The sequence below is a fragment of the Echiichthys vipera genome (genome assembly GCF_963691815.1).
Source record: "Echiichthys vipera genome assembly, chromosome: 8".
In the NCBI taxonomy this organism is placed as follows: domain Eukaryota; kingdom Metazoa; phylum Chordata; class Actinopteri; order Perciformes; family Trachinidae; genus Echiichthys; species Echiichthys vipera.
In genome coordinates this window covers 15,141,267-15,163,597 of record NC_139833.1, presented here as the reverse complement: position 1 = coordinate 15,163,597, position 22,331 = coordinate 15,141,267, and the positions used below count along the sequence as shown (strand labels likewise).

Here is a 22,331-nt window from a genome sequence, read left to right as displayed (position 1 = left end):
TGACGCTGGATATTTTCCAAGAAAGGATGCTTCAACTCTCAGTGACCTTTTGCGCCCTAGTATCATCTCCAAATATCCACTTACATCAGTCGCTTTTCTGTCTGAAGCAGGTTCACCATTTCAGAAAGAGTTTTCACGTCTTGTCAGTTGTATCTCTCCTTTCAGATTGTCAGAGTCTTGCCAGTTGGATGCAGTAATCAACACATCCTTCGGATCTATGCATCCCTGTCATTTCTGTCACTCTGTCAGCCTGTCTGCTGTTACCCAGTGTATTTATTTCTCAGTCATCCTCAGATCTTTCTTTTGTTGTTGCATATCTCACTTGTTTCAATATTTCTTTCTTATTCTTCTCTCCTTCCTTTTCTCCCCCTGTTAGCATCATTTTCAGTCTCTCTTTGTCATTCTCTCTCTCCTCCCCTTCAATGACTGTCTTTCTACTTCCCTCCCATTCACTCTGAATTTTCCCTCAGTCTGGTCTTAAGACAGGAAGTCTATGTGTTTACATTATGCCGGGACGCGCACATGCATGCCCATGTACAGTATACACACCACATACACCAATGTTAGAGAACACACGCATGCACACACACACTAACGCACGCACAACTTGTACATTAAATATGTGATATACTGTATAGGCCCATGAAGTCCTTTCCCAAACCATCAAATATTGTTCTGTATAAAGCTTAGACTACAAGGACTACTGTAAATGACAAGTGATAGAGGTTATGCATGTTTCCTCTCAGAAAATAAAGAATGGAACTGGAGTTATAATAACCATTGTGAAATAAATGTGCAGTAGCTACATTGTCCTTCCATATTTTGGTATTCCAACCATGTCCCACCCAACCCTCACCCGTTGCAGATTCAGAAAGAATTAAAGAGCAAAATTAATAATAATAAACAAAATAAACACTAATGACAGAAATTACTATTGTAAGATAAACACTACTTCTAAATACAAACTAAATAGGTTGTAGAACTTTACATCAAATACTGATTGATGCTCCAAATAAGATACATTCAGTACCAACAAGTACCAAGTACAAATGAACACATTCACAGTAGTTTCTTTCTATTTACATAAGTCACACTTTATAATAACATACATTTAAGCAATTGGAGAAAAACACATAAAAAATAGAGAGACAAGCGCTAAAATGCTCACATTTCAGACAAAGGGTGTATGCAGGTATATTCAGACAGACCGTATGAGAGAAATAATGTGTTTCTTGAAAATTAAAGCATGTAAACATGTTCTAGTAGAAACCCAAAATAGCATGAATCTAAAAATGGGACTTTAATAAGAAGGTAGAAAATCAGGGTCTGTGTCAAGTGTCTCCTTTAAACTGCTACTTAAGACATAGTGTATTAATTGTTTTGTATATCACTTAAATATATGAACTTAAATACAGAAACGCCCGACAAAAAGCTGTATTCACATTAAGTGTAAGGCTCCGTCTGTCTCTTTATACCGTGTTCCTGGACCTAGGCTCCATCCATCTTGCAGAATGAGACAGGTTTGTGTCTCCTGGTTTCCTGTCTAGAGGATCATCATCACTCACAGTTTGTCAGCGTTCTTCGGAAAGATCCGGAATAACGGATGTCAGGAGAAGAGCCATGGATCAACCTGTTACTGGGGACGAGCACGAAGAGAAGGTGCAGGATGGGGACAGAAAAAGGAAAGAAAAGAAAGAGAAGGGGAGATGTGAAAGAAAACAGAGTGAGTACAGTACGTCTGTCTGCATGTTCGTGTGTGTGGGTACAGAGAGAGCTGCGTAAACTTAGCCCAACTAGGATAACGGGTAGGCTTTGTTTATGTCAAGAACCACCTGAATATTGATGATAGGTAAGGGATGAAGAGGTTCTTAACCCCCCATCCTCTGTCTCTTGGTTTATTTGTTAGAAATGAGAGGGGGATGGATGGAGGATTATAGCTGTCCTGCAGCAAAAGCTTACTTTTTGGCACTTATTATTCCTGTTATGAGGACAGGAATTGATTGCTAGTACAAATAATTGTGCTGCATATCCCTCTTGCTGAGATGCAAGCAGAAAATCTCATTGCTTGCACACCACGTCTTTTGAAGTATTAGTACGATTTTCTAGGTCAGCATTTCCCGAAACTATGACAATAAATGGTCGTGTGCTTGTTTCCAGCGAGTCCCTACATGAGAACATGGTCCAGACTGCTGAAACAGTGGATCAAGTCTTTTTTTTTTTTTTGGAATGAATTCATCTTAATTCTTGGTATTAAAAAAAAAGAGAAAAAGATTGATGGGGAAAATAAGGTATTACGTGTTTTACTCTGAGCTGCTTCTCGACATTGTGTTGTGTATCCCGCAAAGCCACGTCTCATGTCACATCTCCACTCTAATCCCCACCGATGATTGTTTAACCAAATGTCACACTCAGAGAGCACGTACACACGGCCGCAGAAACTTTGTGATATGCCTTAGACTTGCTGTTTAATTCACTGTCAAGCTGACAAAATACAGGTTCACAGTCCTGTTCTCACATTTCTGGATAACAAATATGTACACGCACGCACTGGGGCGCAAGTATGCGCAAGTATGTTCATCACTGTCTTGGGTTCTGGTAGGTAGCCTAATGACAACGAACATCACTGACTAATGATACTTTTATGTCTAATGACTTGTGATGTGTTAAATGTCTGAATGAGAATTGTAAGTGACACAGGACAGACATGGCCCTGACAGTATTAATGTGATCTCAGAAATAAAAATGCTTGCAGAGAAAAATAAGGTTATAAAAGGAGATTAAATATCAATTAGGGTAAAGTGAGACATTTTATAGAGTGTGTATTCGAAAGCATCAGTACAGATTTGCAGAGCTGAATCACTGCATGGAGGTTAGGAGCTTTGGCTTTCTTCAGAACCTCCAGCAAAGAGGTTCTGGATGATGATATGGACCTGTAAGTTTACAAGTACAGGCCAACAAAAGAAAAAGGAGGGGGCCTGACTAAAAAATATCCATTTAGTGACAAGACAGACTGAAACAAGATTACTATGTACTGCTTTCAAAGTCTGAAAGTTGACAAGGTTTTAAATATGCGATGAGGACCCCTGAACATACACCGGAGACTAGTATTTAAGAACGCAAATTCAAAACTGAATAAATAACAATGTCCATTTTTAAATTGAGTATTATTAAAAATACTTTAGTAATTAGTATAGCCCACAAAAGTCTCATATAGTCAAATCCTTCTCAGAAATTTGTAACCCACTTACCTGTTCAGTATATGGGTCAAAACACTACCTGATGATGACGACTCTCCTCAAAAAAGTAGTTCAGCAGTAGATCACTGATGTGAAACAAGTTGTCACACCATGACAAGATTACTATTGATGCCTCGGACCTGTAACTGACTGAGCTCATCACCTGGGATGACTTGGGAGTAGCAACTTGAAGGTTGTAAAAAAAAAAATCAAGTGTCTAATAAACATCGGCACAAATTAACACACTTAAAATCAAGAATTAGATTGAACCCTTTGAATGTTTATTTTCAGACGCACTCATCATTAGACATGATTACTTGGCAGCAGTCCAATGAGATAGTAGCATGACAAGAAAATACTAATTCAGTGATTCTGCATGTTTTTTTTTCTCATCTAAAGCAAAATCTCACAAAATGGTTGCCGTGATTGGATGTGTGCTGCATTATTGTAATGGACATGGCATTACATGGACATGTAATGTAGGACATGGACAAATAGACATACAGTTACATTGGCCTTTTTGACTTTAACTGACAAAGTAAAACATGGTTACAAAAAATCGTACATTAACATAAATCTAGCAGCATACATTCATTTTTCTTAGTGATGTTCCAGCCAACAGTAAAACCACATAGATTAAGGCCCCTTTGGCTCACAAAAAAAGGAAACACAGTGGATCATAAATCTCCAACACAACTTTTAGAAAAGCACTTGATACAATTCAGCCACAGTCATTATACTGTAAATGCACTAAAGACGTGTTTGTGTAGGAAAAAAAAGGAAATATTTTCTGCAGTACTGCATACAGTAGGACCCAAACTGGCCATCAGAGGTTTTAACAAGACACTGGAAGAAAAAAATCACCTGAGTGAAATGCTGCATGACTAAATCACCTGACGTTACAGTAGTGTCTCAAAAAGAACAGCCAACGTGTCTAATGTAAACACGCTATGATCAGGAAGTGATCAGGTCATCCTGACATGTAAGGTATAACACCGGTTACCTGCACTAGATGCAGACGGTACTTATATGTTTTGTTTGTTCGTGGGGACAGAAAGAAAGAGTGGGACAAAGTGACAGAAATTTGGCAGATATATGTATGTCCGTGTGTGTGTGTGTGTGTGTGTGTGTGTGTGTGTGTGTGTGTGTGTGTGTGTCTCCGTGTGTGTGTGTGTGCGCGCCCCCGCACATCAGTCAGCCTCCTGTCTGTGATGCAGTACGTAATAGTCATGGACGTACATCAGGATAGCGAATGGCTGACCAATAATGAGTGAGATCCACACTGCAGCGTTGCCATAGTTACCTCGCAGGAAGCGACCAACGATCCAGGCTAATGGAAGCTGATGAGTAAATAAAAATTGTAATTGAAATAAACACAGTGGGTGATTGGGTTTTTAATGACTTATTAGAGTCTTTTCAGATTTCTGTTGTTTGTGTTTTATGACTCAGCACACTTTAATGAATAACAAACTAACAAAGTCAGCAAAGACCAAGAGGCATTCATAATGACTATCGTCCCGCTATATTCCCCATTATACATCGAATCTGCCCTGTCATACTGTACTAATAAGGTTATTCATATTATTTATTTAAAGCCAAACACTGAGAAGACCTTTTCAGACATCATCCACTTGTCTTTATTTTGACTTTTATGTGAGGGATTTTTAATATATAATATACCTTTTTCAAAACATTAAGAAGGAATTTATTACAAAGATCGAGATCACAATGCATATTATACAGTTGCACATTTATCATGAGGGATATGTGTCAGGTCTTACCTGTGCCATCATGCCCATAAAGGCCCAAAGTCTGAACATCCTGAGAGGAACACTCACCAAGTACTGACACAGAGACGGACAGAGACACAGAAAATATTACATCAAATACATTGTATTCTACATATAATGTAAGATTTGCACAGGAACATTTGCCAATTTGAGGACATTGAAGACCTAAGGTGCAGTGTATTCTATCTACAGTGTCAACGTAAGCAGAGAAAGTGTTCTCAGCTCTCACCTCATGGAAGAAAGCTGATAAGAAGAAGACACCTGATTGGCTGACTATTTTACTAAATCCTTTCCTCAGCAGTGGCTTGTAAAAGTGCCTGCAAGACAGACGAAAGAACAGATGTTGAAATGGATTAATCAGAACGTCAAAAACGCTGAGGGAGAGAGATAGATTTATTTGTTTTTGTCAGACATTTAGTATCTGTTTTCCTAATGTGTGATACTGTATGTTGAAATAAAGGGATAGTCTGGCTACTTTGAAGTGGGGTTGAATGAGGTATTTATCTGTAATTAGTGTATTATCTACAGTACATGGCGGTTAGCACGGCGCCGGTTTGGAGAAGCAGACAGAAGTACCAACATGGAAGCTAAGCATTCTACTGCTGTGGACGGAGGCACCACTCTAAACGTATTTTAGCCAATAAAAAAAGATTAATTTCAGTTTATATGTATGCTATATTAGAACATTTTTGCCACTTTACCTTTCTGTCAGTCAGCGCTTTCAGAGATTTCCCTTTTCTCTTTCATCTGTTCAGTCTCGTTCCGCAAAAATCTGTCTACTCTGGCTCATAAAGGGATCCTCTTATTTCCATGATGAACAGAATTTTGTTGTCGCTAATTAATTAATTATTTTATTTTTTTATTATTTGGTATTTTGTTTATTCCATAAACCGCAGAAAGACTGACTCAAACAGCTGGTCTGCGGCGTAATACAGTGCACCGCACAGTTGCGCTTATACACTTAAAACTGAGGTGGGCCTAAAGGAAACTAAAGGTGACTAAAGTAGCTGCTGCCCACATCCACAGCAGCTTCTGTGTCAGCGTGCTAACCGTCATCTACTGCAGGTAATGCACTGACTATGAATGAACTATCTCATACAACCACGCTTCAAAAACGCTGAACTATCCTTTTAACTCTATTACGTGCTCTAGTTCTCTCTCCCTGACAGGAATTCAAAGTAAACACACTTTAAACCCTTTAAATAACATTTCATTTGCTTTGTCTTGTTTAATATAACTTCACTGCATTTGCTCTTGCTGTTGTGTTAGTGACTGCATGTGGAACTGGCTTCAGGCACCGTATTTATTACTAGCACTTACTCTCTCACAGCCAGATGAATCAATTTCCCAAATACATCAGTGTGCCTTGTTAAGTCTGTCTCCCTGCATCAAACCCGCTGCTGTCCCCTGTGTTCAGTTCTATAAATTTCATTGCTCCCTCTCAGCGTGTTAGTGTGCAAATAACTCACCGTAGACACCACTTGTGCACAGGGATGTTCCAGTTCTGCCAGAAATATGTCACAGTCTCAGAGTTCCTGAAAGAAGTCAGCAAATACAGTGTTGAAGCATTACAGGGTTTAAAGGCAGTTTCATCAATATTGATAAAAAAAAAAAATAGTTCACAATCTTTATTGTCATGCAGGAAAAGATGGTTACTGTCCTACAGTACGTTGACTGAGGAAATAGATTTTCTTATATCAGCAAAGGTACAAGACATAAAGCGATTCCCCCCTGTAGTACTGAATCTAAACATGTACAAATCTACCGCATGTACTAATTTCTCATTCACAAGTATGCACATTAATTCCAATGCACACAGAAGAATTTACCACCAGTCCTTGTAGAACTGCCTGTCTCCAAAGCGCAGCAGCTCAGCGGTGAAGTTCATAGACGAGTGGAAGTACATGTAGAAAAACATCAGCCACAGTAAATGATTCGGGACCTGGAGAAGGGTTAGAGAAATGGAAAGACCCAGATAAAGAAATAGAAATTATATGACTGTTATATGACATTTATGAGGAAATGGTCAAACTTACAAGTAAAAGCCTGATGCAAAGTCTCAACAAAGTCACGGTACTACATTCTCATGTACAGTGAGTTCATCACTAGCATTTAATACTGTGCAATATTCAATGCATTATCCGCTGTGACAATTCATTTGTAACATTTGGTAAGACAACAATGAAACATAAATTATTCTAATGATGTATTTATGAAGAAGAAGAATTCCTTTATTAGTCCCGCAAATGGGGAAATTCAATTTTCACTCTATTATTTTTCATTTTACACACACACACAGGCACGAAATACATGCACAGACAGGACCTATATACATGCAACCAATGGAGAGATGTTAGAGCGAGGGGGCTGCCAGTGACCGGTGCCTTGCTCAACAGCACCTCGGTAGTGCCCAGGAGATGAACTGGCACCTCTCCAGCCAGCAGTCCACACTCCATACATGGTCCACACAGGGACTCAAACCAGCAACCCTCCGGTTCCCAGCCCAGTCACCTATGGACTGAGCTAGTAGTACCCCAGTAGAACTCCAACAGCAACTGTGGGATATGTTATCTTATGTGCTGGTCATCAGCTCACAGTGACATATGTTATGTTTCTACTCACAGCTAATCTAAGAAGCCTCTCTGTCATCCTGGACAGATCCATGTCCTGCAGAGGAGAGGAGAGACCAATAGATTAACAAACCAGACACCATGTTGTTTTGTGCAGTCTAAGTTTCGTAGTTATTCCTCACCTCTAGTGGCTTCATGGAACTTTGAATGATGGGAATCATCCACTGATAGAAAGAAAGTACAATGCAGTTATGCCATTTTCAAGACTTTAAGTTTAAAAACTCTAAAGAAATTAAGCATTTTTCCATAGTACTCATTCTGACAATCATAGGAATCACACCAACACCTCATACCATGAGTTTTTAGTTTAGCCATTATTTATTATAATAGTTTTTTTAATATAAATATAAAACTAAGGAGATTCTAAAACCTTAAATGCAAATGGACGGACAAATGTAGCACCACATACAGTATCAGTTTTGTTTTACATTGTAAGACCATACCTGTTGAGTGAGACCAACTAACAGTTGAGTGAAGAACAGCTGGGGACAAAGACACACATCAATAAAGTGAGTGACATGAGAAAATGGGTAGTGCATCAGTTAACAAACAACACAACTTTTTGAACTTTTAAAAACCTGTTTTAAAGTGATGTACCATTACTGGAAAGTAATTCTGTAGTAAGTCTGTGATTTTCTTGATTAATCGATTAGTTGTTTGGTTTATAAAATGTAGGAAAATGGTGGAAAAAAATGGAGGAAGAAAATATTAAACCAGAAAATACTCACATTTAAGAAGCTGGGATCACAGATTTTTTCTTTCTTAAAAAATTACTCAAACTAATATATCGATTATCAAAATAGTAAGCACTAAGCTCTTAAAATATGTGCAGGTGTTCTTGCTCTTTAGTACTTCTTTGGGAGATGCTTGTAAATATGTGAGAGCATTCGCAGAAAACACTCAGATCACTCCTTATCAGGAAAGGATGAAGGGCCATTTGACTTGAACAAACAGCTACAGGTGTTGTTTTCTGGCTGATGCTGATGTGAGATATTTCCTTACCATCTCAAACAGTCTCCTGAGCAGGAAACTCATCCGAACATTAGGAGAGCGAGGGAAGTTTAGTTCGTAGCACAGAGTTGGAGCGAGGACAAAGTAGTACATGTCTACGAAGATTGAGAGGAGGTCAATGAGACAATTGAAATTGGCGGGCAGTGGCACATGATAGAATCATTTTTCATACGTGCACTAGAAAAATACATATAATATTTGAGTACCTCTGATAGTGAGGTTGCCAGGGTAAGACACCTTACGGTCGCCTCCATGGAGGTGCTGTGCTGAGGGGCCTGTGGGCAGAATTAATACACAAACACACATGTATATGTTCAGTAACATTGAATTTTTGAGCCATTACATACCCATATTTCCACACAGCACTGTGGCAGTTCCTGTATGCTCAACTGTCAAACTTCTATTTTATCCAAGAGCTGCAGTATCAAGTACCTGCCATTGGATGTCACTGCAACAGCATGAGCAAGGGGCTGAGATATCGTTTAAAACATACACATTAAAATAAGCAAATAATTCATTCTCAATTAGGTCTTCCTTTTAATGAGCAAACTCTCTCTCTTGTCAAAATATGTGTGCGCACGTGTGTTCGTGACTTACAAGACAGAGATCTGGACATTTTCTTGGCCTTGACGGCGCTCAGCTCCCTGCACCACATGTTGACGTCCTTATAGGAGTACATCTTCAGGAAGAGGATGGTGTAAGTACCCAGGACGAAAGCACCGCCGACTGACAGAGGGAGAAGAAAAAAAAAGATGATAGTTATAACTGTGATATGGATAAAATATTAAACTGCCTAGAAGTATGGTAGGATGAGAAGCAGAGATGGGGGGAAGCCAATAGGAGGTAGTGAGAAAGAAGGAAGGAAGGGGTAGAGAAAAAGAGGCGAATAAAGTGAGCAAAGAAGTGTGAGATGGAGGATGGAGGGAGAGACAGGGACAGAGTGGAAACAAGGGAAAAACAAAGAAAGAGGGAGAAGGATTTAAAGAGTGGAAAAAAGGAAAGGGAAGAGAGAAAGTTGTCATTTGATCTTGAACAAACAGCTAAACAAGCCCAGTAAAATAAATCATCTCAGCTCAAAGTATGAGAGCAGTCTAACTATGCCAAGGACATTATTATACAGTATAGTCACCATGTGTGTGTGTGTGTGTGTGCACTTACAAAACTGTGTTAATGTTGTTTTCTGTGAGTGAGCCAATACAAAATAATGATTTGATGTTAGATTAACACACACACACACACACACACACACACACACACACACACACACACACACACACACACACACACACACACACACACACACACACACACACACACACACACACACACACACACACACACACACACACACACACACACACACACACACACACACACACACACACACACACACACACACACACACACACACAACGAGCCAACTGAGCAGTTTGCCTACCAGGGCTTTATCAATAGTCACCATATGCTTGATAGCAAAAGATCATGCCGAACAGAGAGGAAGACACACACCAATAGGCATATACCCACACACTCATACATGTGCACAAACACACAAATAAAAGCTGCCTGTTGTGCCAGTAGGGTGAGGTGGAGGTCAGCGCACCTGGCATCAAACCACAGCAGATCTTATCCATTAACCATCTGTCTCTCTGGCTCCATGCGGCTTAGACAACTAGATTGGCTCCAAAGACAGCTACTGTAGATAATAATCATAGAAACACAGAGAGGTGGAGCTTTGGGGGAAAAATAAAACAAGAGAAGCCAATCATCACCCACTCACAACCATTCACTTTAAAAGGCCCTATAATATGCTCATTTTCATGTTCATAGTTTTTGGGGGGTTTCTACTAGAACATGTTTAACTGCTTTGATGTTCAAAGGATGCATTATTTTTCTCATACTTTCTGTCTGAATATACCTGTATTCACCCTCTGTCTATAACGCTCGGTTTTTGGGGCCTGTCTCTTTATGACCCCCTCCCGAAAACCCCAGTCTGCTCCGATTGGTCAGAGTTTCAAGGTGTTCTGCATTTGCACCCTCAGCATTGCTGCACCATCATTGCAGCTCAGCACTGTAGCGGTACTTTCTACTTATATATAGTATAGTTGTGACATCACAACGGAACCGAAGTCCTGACAGCTCGTTTAAAGGCACTGTTTCTGAATACAGGCGGTGTGTGTTTTTACTTTTTACTTTTACAGTATTTATAAAGCACCGTGACTTGCTTTTTAATAAATATATATACATATGGAAATCTCACATTTTACAATATGGGATCTTTAAAATGTAAAAATAAAACTCTGCTAGACTGACTGTACACTTTGGTTGTTTTTCTCTGTCAACAAACATAATGGCGAAGACTGGGATTGTAAAGATCCACAGATTAAAATCAACATGCTTCATTTTCTGTAGTAAAATGTGCCTTTCCTCTTTGGGTAGTGCTTTGATCTGGGTAAAAAGTTCAAACTCGTTCTACCGCTATAAATGCCAGGCTCAGCTCAATCAGGTAACATGATATCTATTGCACAGCATGTATGTACCCCAGATTACTTGACACACGTTGCTTTTAAACCTGTGCAGTATGGATAATTACAAATTATCTATTATAAAGCACACCAAGTATGCAGGACTGTACATACGCTTCATATCCTCTAACTATATTGAGGTGTATATAAAAACAAACCCAGCTGTTCAATTTCTAAACCCAGAATATCCTCATTAAAAGACATTAAGTAATGACAGGAAAGAATAGTCCCCCTCTCATCACTACAGTATTCCTCAAAGGAAATACAACACAATTTGTGTTTAAGCTTGATATCAGATACTTGCACTCTGCTTCATTTACAATGGCTGAACAGTAGTTGCATGAGCAGTGTCCAGTAGATGCAAAAGCTCCACACACACACACACACACACACACACACACACACACACACACACACACACACACACACACACACACACACACACACACACACACACACACACACACACACACACACACACACACACACACACACACACACACACACACACACACACACACACACACACACACACACACACACACACACACACACACACACACACACACACACAGTTACTTCCCTTCCTGTGTGAACAGCAGCACAGAGAGGAGAACAGACAGACAGATGGACTGACTCCTTCACCACCAGGAGAGAAGAGGAGAGGAGAGAAGAGGAGAATATACCAAAGTAGCAGGGAAGCAAAGAATAAAAACAATACTTTTCTTTGACCAAATTTACATTTAAATGTGTGCCAAGCCATTTGACACTAGAAACCCACTAGAAAATCACTATAGGTCAAGATCAAGGTAAAGTTAGAGGTGTCCCAACTACAGTTTGGAGAAAAGAGGACTGAGACTGTGCCTAAAAAAGCTAAATGTATTCCATTGTTAATGGAATGAAACACTCTCTGTGTTCCTACTTTGGAACGTCCGTGGGTTAAGTGAGAAATGTGACCCTGGCAGTGAAATATTTTACATTTTCTAATTCATTAAGTTAAGTAACATTTCACCTTTAACTAACCATTAAACCAGTATGCACTTTTTCTTGATACACATTTTATTACTCAGAAAATGAGAATCGCCACGTTTGCTATAATACATTTTCTATATTTGGTAAAAGTGACAAAGCACACCAAGCAACTTATGTATATATAATGTTTTGAATTAATCACTCCAGGGAGTGTACTGTGCTGGTGTATCATGTTGTGAAACGTATTGCTAATTTATCATGGGTGAATTGTATCATTTCTGGAGGGCGGCCATGGTTTCTGTCAGGCAGCTTGATGAAGACAGAAGAAGGTGACCCTTGGATGACCCTACACCTTAAACCACACCTACTTTGGCATCTCTCCTTTCCTCTTCTCCTCCTCCTCCTCCTCTTCTGCTCTTCTCCTCCTCCTCTCCTCTCCTCTCCTAAGAGCCAGCTGGAAATAATCCAGTCATGACCAACTGGTCCATTACCACTAACCGACTCCAATTATGGCTCTGTATAAAAGATGTCTAATACTGCACTATCAAACTGGTCGACTGTTTCTCTGAAGGGCAAGGATGTGAATGTCCTCTTAATCTTTATAACAATTACATTATTTTCAATTTTATACACATGGCAACATTGTTAACTACCGATGAATGGATAAAGGTTTGGCTGCATAATAGATGATAGTATTTTAGTCAACTCTGTTATGATCAGCAGGTAGTAGCCACGCTGCAGAGATGGTATTTTAATAAGAATTAAAAAAAAACATTTTACCTGGGGTCATGGAGGGGACCAATAGGACCACTGCAGCAGGGATTGTTAGCATGATTGCCATGTTAACGCAGTGGACCAGAAATCCCACAAGTTCAGTGAATGAACCCTGAGCGGAAAGAGAGGCAATGAGGGACAGAAAATCTTAAAGACAGGAAGTTGTCATATTTTAAACCACTACCTGCCTTTATTTTGGTTTTAACTATAATCATTTGTTGTTGAGCATATTTTAAAAACAATGAAGAATACAGCAGCTAGACGTGGAAATAAGCATTTCTTTGCTCTGTTCTGAACGGATCCCTGGAATGAAACAGAACCACATTTCAAGTTATGGTGGCCTATTAAAGTTTCAAAAGCTCACGATGTTCCATATTCATGCCAAACAGACAGAGCATAACTGACTATGCCCTAAATGCAGATGGTGAAACGAATTTCTCATTTTACCATTTCATATTTGCAGATGCAATTGGAGAGGGTCAGTTAGTCAGTTAGTTTCAGAGAACAGTTTTAGAAAAATAATCCCTCCTGGGAATTGTGACAGTACTCTGAATTCAACAGTTCAGTAAAAATCCACAGCGATCCGATGTTGAAGTGCAAGCGGGGTTTCTCCACTCACCTTCGACAGCTGCCTTTCTGTGTAGAGAGCCACCAGAACGAACACGTTGGACACTGTCAAAACACAATAAGAGATTCATATCAGTTCCTCTGAGACAGTCCTTTTTTCCCATACAGACCCTGAAGGGTGAGAAAATACTCCTCTATTTATATAATTATTTTCAAAGCAGTACCGGTCTAAGCGTTTGTTTCAAGCCAAATGTATGCACCGGTTTGGTCAAGAGTTGAGTATTTGAGTGAATTAAGTTTAACACCAAGATTAAACGGCAACCTGATGAAAGAAATGAGGCAGAACGAACAGAGCATATGTGTTGCACAGCACACACCAACTGCTAGTTAGTTAGAGTGACAAGGCAATAGAATGGGTGTACACGTAGACACACACACGCACACGCGAACGCACACGCGAACGCACACGCACACGCACACACAGACTTAATTAAATAGTCTATTGTTTTTAGATCTTTAAGCAAGGAAAAAAAGATCACTTGATTCATATTAAACAGCTACAATACCCTGATTTTAGAGAAACGAAAGGCAAAAACAGTTTGGGCTGTAAATAAGTTTCGGGAACCCCATTCTGTATTTAATGCACACTTCATTATGCATTTATTGTCACCACTAAGACTGATTATTGGGGTTAATTTTATGTAGATTTTTCCTTTTTTTAACATCTTGTACCAGTATCAGTGAAGTGAAGGGTAACTCACTGCTGAATGACTTTAAGGAAGCCCCTGGTATGTACAGTAGATTGCTCATTACCCTGACTAGACCAGACTGAGCCACATTGATGGCAAATATTTGCAGCAATTGTTCCATTTTAAGACCCTAATCATTGCATTACCATGTCAATCAATCTAATCTAGAGTGAGCAGATGTGTTAACTGTCAGACATTTTGATTACTGGGTCTTCAGCTATCCATCAGCATTGCCATTCCAAAGCAATTTGTTTATTGGTGCAGCCACATGCAACAGGCATCTGAGGCTCCTGAGAAGGAACAAATTCCCTCCAGGAAAAACTTATTTTGATTTGATAATAACAAGATGTGTCCATAAGGCAAGCTAATCATGCACAAGTGAAAATGTTGTGTAATGTTATTCCGCCGGTCATTATTTGCAGTTAAGTAAGATAAAATAGACATCACTTCACCATGTTTCTGCCAAAATGCTCATTATAGTTTCATGAGATTCTGTATTTAGGCAAATATGACCCTTTTTACTTATTCCTAAAAGCATCTTTGCAAAGAAAAAAAAAATCCCACAGAGCCAGAATAACAAATATTTGTAATTTCCTCTCACATAGAGACACCTTGTGTTTTCAATACACAAATTATTATATCCAAAAACATTATGAATTGCTAAAATTTCATTTCAGCATAATTTGCTCCACTGAAAAAAAAGGTCCACAAGTTGAGTTAAACTTCAAAAGTATCCTGTGTATGACACTTGACCAAAGTTTTGACTTTGACTTTATTTTACTTCAGGTCTTTGCCACACATAAAGAGAATATCCTATCTGAGGAGCAGAGACTTCGGGAAATGCACAACACACTAATGTTCTTTTTTATTTCTTTTGGGAACACGCCTGTTGAGCATCTTTGACAAACAGCAACTATTGAGACCGCTCGATCGCATCAAACTGGAACAAACAGCACAATTTAGCACCTGTTAGACACACATAAACCTTTCATCAGGTATCCACAGAGCAGCTTTTGGGAGATATTCTGGCCCCAATGGGCTTAGTAAGAACATAACATAGTGAGATACCTTACACTACTGTCACTTTTAGTTTTATGTTGGTCACTCACAGGCACAATTGCTTCGATGTAAAACTTTCTAGGCCGGTTTTTCCAAACTTTACCCATTCTGCTTGTAGGCTACATTAAATTGTAGACCTTTAATTTACTTTTTGTTGGGGTGTTTGTGTGTGGAATTGTGTGTAAGATGCTGCAGTGACTCTAGAAGTACTGAATGCAATCTGGAAATGAGCTGCTTTACTGTCCATGCTACTGTAAACAGACTCTCATTCTCACCTGTCTCTTAACCATCATCAGTGTGGTCATTCACCTTAACTCCATCCATCTCTTCCTTCCTCGCTCCCTCTCCTCTTGCCCTGTGCCGATGCAGCACTTCTCTGGTCCTTCCCCACTGCTTTATTCTCCCTCTTTTCCCACTTGCCTCTATTTTGTCATCCCTGCATTCTTCCCCTCTCTCCAATCCCCTCTATAGACCTTAAATCACTTAATTTTCTCTTCCATTTAAAGCACCAGCCTCCGCACAGCTTCTCTCCTTACCCCTCAGTCATCTCTCTTCCTCTCTCTTGCTCCCCATTTCTCTTCCTCTTTCTGCTGCACAGTATCAGTGTGCAGTATATAGGGCAGGTGATTGCCCCTCTGGAGACACTGTAAGCTGCACCACTGCAGACTTTCACTGTGATATACCATTAAAAACAACTAGTGAAAAAAGTTTGAATACAGAATGTGCCTGTGTATGTTAAAAAATACCACTAAAACGTGAAACATGTTCAGGCTATAAACGCAGTACCTAATTATCTTAATGTTCTGATTTCATTTCAGAAAAACAAAACATTTTATACTCAAAAAGTATTTTTTTTCTCTATGTTTTTTCTAGTGTTATTGCTTTACTGATTGGACATCACTTGAACTAGTTCAATGGTATGATTTAGGAGCATAGCCCCATATCATTTTTAGGCTTTGTTGATTACGAGTGATTCTGGTTTTGGTTCAACATCTATCCCTGTTTTTCATCCCTGTTTAAAAACTGTTTTCTTTTCAAATTCATTTTACCAAAAAATACATTTGATGATGTGATTTACAACTACGGATCTACACTCACCCATCACTTTATTTGGTACACCTGTCCAACTGCTCATTAACGCAAATTTCTAATCAGCCAATCACATGGCAAAACCGCAATGCATTTAGGCATGTAGACATGGTCAAGACGATCTGCTGCAGTTCAAACAGAGCATTAGAATTGGAAAGAAAGGTGATTTAAGTGACTTTGAACATGGCATGGTTATTGGTGCCAGACAGGTTGGTCTGAGTATTTCAGAAACTGCTACTGGGATTTTCATGCACAACCATCTCTAGAGTTTACAGAGAATGGTCCCAAAAAGAGAAAATACCCAGTGAGTTCTGTGGGCGCAAATGCCTTGTTGATGCAAGAGGTCAGAGGAGAGTGGCCAGACTGGTTCGAGCTGATAGAAAGGAAACAGTAACTCAAATATCCACTAGTTACAACAGAGGAATGCAGGAGAGCATCTGTGAACACACAACACCACCTACTTTCTAGCAGATAGGGAACAGCAGCAGAAGACCACACTGACACTTTATTAAGCCCACGGTGCACCTAATAAAGTGGCCTGTCAGTGTACAATCTAATTATAAAGCATTTAAGTGTTTCTAGAATTCAACAATTTTTGTCCTAATAACAGCAATTAAGGTACAGTCACACTCGCACAAAATTAACACGTTCACTGCCATTATATGCGAGCGATAGGGGGTGACTGAAACATTTGCTTCAGGGGGCGAAGGCGAGTGACAATCAAATGCCGAGGCAATACCAGCTGATAAGACATGGTGAGACACAGCACAAATCAACTTCTCCTCCATCTAGGCTCGCTCGGAAAACAACAGCCAAGCGGGGTCAGCCACACTGCTTTGCTATTGGTTGAGGCTGCAACTTCGCCAGTCAAAGAGCTCCACATGAATGTAATTTGTCAATGGAATCAAATGTTTTTCGCTCCTTCGCTCGCATAGAATAGAAGTTAACAGGAGGTGGATAACCAGCTGATGTTAATTTTGCACGTGTGAACATACCTTCTGTCATTGTGTTGTTACTTTCATAGCAGGTGAGTATCGGACGGATTATTAGTTTACCTACCAATCACCAGACATGCTGCTGGCTGGCTGTAGGGATCTTTCAGAAACAAGGAAATCACCTGAATTGGGTCCACCAGAACCCCGTACCTGACAAACAAAAACAAAAACAAGGAAATGGGAGATTTAAAAAAACAGATGAACTTAAATTAAAATGCATGTGTCCACTGCCGGAAAAAAAGAAATAGATTTTAAAGTAAATTAATAAAGTCAATTTTCTACAAAATACAAATATGACAAACAACAACAAAAAGAAGGAATTGACAGATTTAAAAAGAAAAACTTAAATTAAAATCCATGGCAGAAGTCCATTAATAAAGTCCATTTTCTCCAAAATCCAAATATTTGAGAACCATGCACTGCATGAATATTTACTATAGAAGATACATTGATTATTTAAGTTTGGTGAATTGTTTATAACTGATCTCAGTTAATGTTTCATATGTGGACTCTTACAGCAGACATTTTGACTAAGCAGACCAAAAGACTTTTCATAGCAAGACATGTGACTATGTTACATTGGCCCAGGGCACCATTCCAGAGAACCAGCATGCATAATACCAGGTCCCTGAAAGCGGCTCGCCAAAGTGAAATGCAGTTGTTATTGTTGTACTAATTACACCTGGGTTTTTTCTACAAGAGCTGTCAAGTGCCGCAATGAAAAACATCTATTGTCAAAAGCAAGCAATTTAGAGACTTTACAGGATTAGAAAAAGCAAGAAAAGGTTAGTGATTTCTTGGAGAACCTGGTGAAGTACATCTGTTTGATATCTTTTATCATTAACATTACTGGAGTTTCTGTCCAAGAATGAAAAGCAATACTGGGAGTCGCTTGATGTGAAAAGACATGAATCATATTCTTTCCAAAGACTCCAAACTTACTCACCTTAAAAGGTTTTCTAAGAAGAGGCGAGCATTACTCAACACCTGTAACACAAATCAAAAAGTTATCTGACTATCTTGTGCACATTTCTATCATTTGTTCATATTGTCACTTCTACGCTTTTAATCCAATAAATGCATCCTTCCATATCCCCTCTCTCCTTCTCCACACCTTTCTCTCTCCTTCTGTTGCTTTCCTACGTCTCACTATATGTCTTGCGTTTCCTCTCCCTCTTGATGATCCTCCTCCTCCACCTCCTCCTCCTACCCACATTCTTTTTTATCTCCCCTCCTCGCTTTTCCTCTTTCTAAATGGATTGTAATATCTCATTACCCAGCACAAAGGCTCTATGCCTGGGGATGGGACAGAAGTTCAGTGGGAATGAAGCAAACCCGCCTGCGTTGAACACAACGATCTGTGTTCAAAGCCTGGATTAACAGAAGGGCTTTGCTAGCCTTGTCTCCTCTCCTATTCTGTCATTTCTCCCCAGCACAGAGGAGGAAGAGCTGCAAAATGTGTTGAGCTGTCATGGACATGTTAATCACCGTCATATTAAACCATACTTGTACCTAATTTTGTTATTTTAAGAAACAAAAAGGTTTTTATGAAGTTCTTTAACCCCCCAGATGATTTGCCTACATTATATCCGACATATTGAGCCTGTTTGAAAAGAAGTTTAAGAATTTGGGTGTAAAAGGACTCATAACTTTTCCAACACTACTTTTTTAGTTTTTCATTTTTTATTAATTTTTTCAGAAATTTTGAAAAAAGAAATTCACTTGAATGTTATACGGCACAATGTGTAAATTAAGCTGGAAAAAAAAAAAATATATATATATATATATATATATTTTTTTTTTTTTTTCATTTATATGTTATCATTTCAGGCTGCAAACAAAAAAAGTGACTATTTCAAAAGGGTATCATAACTTTCTATAGGCACTGTACATCCTGTTGTTGACATGGCTTTGTTGTTGTACGTTTGAATTTCTGTGTGTGTGTGTGTGTGTGTGTGTGTGTGCGTACAAACTCGTCTTACCAGCATAACCACACACCAGTTGAGGATTCCTCTGTAGTTACTGTAACCACTGGCTGAACTCAGCAGGGACTCCTGTGTCTTATGACAGCTACAGAAATAAATTAGATGGACAAATGGGTAAAACAATCAAGAATATCATGCGTTTAAGATATGTTTATTATTTTCATTTGACTCTAGAATCTATTAGAATGATTTCACATCAAACAATGAATATTAGGCAAAAATAGACCTTACAAGAACCCCCACACTGACAGATTTAGTAAGACAAAAGAAAGGATGATGGCTTATAACAGCAAAAACAATCGGTTACATTAATAAACATGTTGTGGCAGCAGCTCAGAAAACTAAAGGTGGAATAATTTCCAAAGGGATGGTTCAATTTATAATAATAATAATAATAATAAAACATTTCATTATTATACTTTGCCACAATGAAGCTTATCTGACTAATTTGTTTTATACTAAATACCAGTGCCTGAATCAGTTCACAAGGTATACTTATATCATATACTGTATTATACTGTATATCCTAATTGGTTGAAGGTAGAGATCTTCAACAGGGGGTCCTCAGAGTTACTGCAGGGGTCCGCCAAATTGTTTTTGTTTTTTTAAAGATCTTTTTTTTGCCAGTTTTCGAGCCTTTTGTTGGATAGGACAGACAGGAAATGGGGTGATGGAGAGAGGGGGAGACATGCAGCAAAGGGAGTCGAACCGTGTCTGCTGCCTCGAGGACCTTCAGCCTCTTTACGTGGAGCTACTGCTCTAACCACTCTAACACTGTGCCAAATAAATTTACATGAATTCAACATATTATTAGCAAAGATACATCTGGGAAAGATGAATAAATACATTTACACAACCTTGATGATAGGCTTACTGGCTTATAGGCCAGTTAACCACTAAGCCATGCACAGATACAATTGAGCTGAATGATTCAATGTGCCTTCTAAATGTATTTAACACTAACATACTGTAGGATGTGTAAATATATGAATATGTTAACAATGGTCATTGTAATATTGTAAAAAGCAGTGCGTATAGGCTTTAGGCCACCCTAGCTGTTAGGCCCAATTTAATATGCAACTCAATTTAATTATTTTTTTTAAGTGAGGGGTCACTACTTCATCTCTCTTTCAGGTGAGGGGTCCTTGGCCTAAAAGACCCTGAAGACCCCTGTCTAAACTAACCCACAATTCACCCTGTTTATGGGGACCTCATTAGACCCGCCCCTAATCAATCACCGCCTCAGCCAGACACAAGTCCAGCCATGCCGGGTGAGTGCTCCAGTTCAACATGATCTGCTAAGCAACAGTAAAAAAAGTGGAAATTAGAGTATGAATGAAGGGGCTTGAACAACAGCGATGCTTGTTCAGGGCGACCTCAAAATACCCTGACCTGCTGTGAACCGCTCTCCGTCTGCTGCACATTCAAACCAGCTGACACCAACAGTATAACTTAAGCTAACTAACACAATAAGGGGGGTCATGATACGAAGTAACGTTCACCGTCGCCCCTCTGAAGCATACGTGACATATTTGACCGAGAAACGCAACAGCTCTGAACCTTTTTTCATACGAAACAACAGTTTGGTAAAGTTTAGTCAAACTCACCTCAGTCCATCACTTATTATGTCGCTCTTGCGTTTCTTTTTCTCACTCTTGGATTTAGACCGGACTGTTTCCAGTGAACGGTCTCGTTTCCCCTGGTCGCTAGTATCCCGTGTTGTGTCAGCGGTCACTGAGCTCTGACACGCCGCTGCAGACCTCCCGTTCATCGGCAGCAGACTCGAACCTCTCCCCGCCGCGAAAGTTGCCCTTCTTCTGCTGCGAGGTAAGGCCCCGGTCGCGTCCGAATCACCCATGATAAAGTCAGAGAAAACAGCAAACCTAACGCCACTGCAAAGTTCACTTCTACAGTTTAACTACTTCTGATAGTAGCATGCATGTTGGTGCTGCGTAGGAGGGAAGTGAATGGGTTGCTCAACAATCCGCCCAACGCTCAGTTGACATAGGAGTAGGAGTGTATTCATGACGCCACATGAAGTGACAACAGCCTACTACTATACTTCTGACTCTTGCACACTGTAACCGACAGGTGAGTCAGACTCTGAGGAAAAGATATGAGGAAGCATTTCTCTAGGCGTTATGTCTATATGGTAACCCTAGATTTGCGAAAACACTCGCTCGAGACTGGCTTCCCGACCACCTATACTAACCTTGACCATTGGTTAGTATGCCTCACCTTAACCATTGGAGTTAAATGCCTAACCCTATGCATCTAACCTTAACCATTTGAGGTTTGATGCCTATCAATAACCATCTCGCGAGACTTTGTCAAATCTTGGGTTACCATCATGTACAGACGGTCTGTGGTTACCATGCAGATACAACCTTGAGTGCAAGCCTGGGCTCCTCCCAGAATAGAGCTAAAAACCAACAGAACTGTTGTTTTATTTCGATGTCCCGCAACTGTCTGGTGCATCTGAGGATATATGATGAAAGCCAACACTTCAAGGTCCATTTAGTAGCTGGAGCTTTTTATCATATCATTGAGTTTGCCCGGTTGACAGATATATCCTCAAAGATTTAACAGCAAAAATCCATAAATAAAGCTATACTGTCATATACTTTAAGATGCATAGTCCTACAATGTTTAGTAATGCATGGTGGTTTTACAAACATGGATGGGAGTTATAGCCTAGCGATTAGTTGAAAGCTATTTAACATCCTTGTTTCTGGCTTTTTGGGCACAAACTTAATGATTAAAAGTTTTAATGATTTAAGCTATTTTGAATGTGTTGATCAAGTACTGGAATGACCTTGTAAAGGCACAGTCTTTAGTGACACGGGCCTTCAGTCTGTCTGGGCCAGGGGCCTTTTTTGGCTTAGTAAGTGGAAATCCCAACAGTGGATACAGTGGGCCCTTTAAATGGATTGTTACGATTAACCAACA

The 22,331-nt window shown here is 39.5% G+C and overlaps 1 protein-coding gene across 1 annotated transcript; it reads right to left on the bottom strand.

Annotated features, from left to right (window-relative positions):
- Window positions 1–3,532: 3,532 nt before the first annotated feature.
- Window positions 3,533–21,385, bottom strand: LOC310949958 (diacylglycerol O-acyltransferase 1-like). Its single transcript, XM_083917588.1, has 17 exons — window positions 20,990–21,385; window positions 19,380–19,467; window positions 18,344–18,384; window positions 17,462–17,547; window positions 13,558–13,610; window positions 12,945–13,050; window positions 9,265–9,393; window positions 8,874–8,942; window positions 8,659–8,762; window positions 8,100–8,138; window positions 7,779–7,820; window positions 7,649–7,693; window positions 6,856–6,968; window positions 6,496–6,561; window positions 5,256–5,343; window positions 5,018–5,080; window positions 3,533–4,576 (listed from the first exon to the last, which is right to left on the bottom strand). Exons 1-17 carry the CDS (start codon window positions 21,238–21,240, stop codon window positions 4,427–4,429), a joined length of 1,533 nt encoding a protein of 510 aa, XP_083773714.1. The 5' UTR covers window positions 21,241–21,385; the 3' UTR covers window positions 3,533–4,426.
- Window positions 21,386–22,331: the final 946 nt, after the last annotated feature.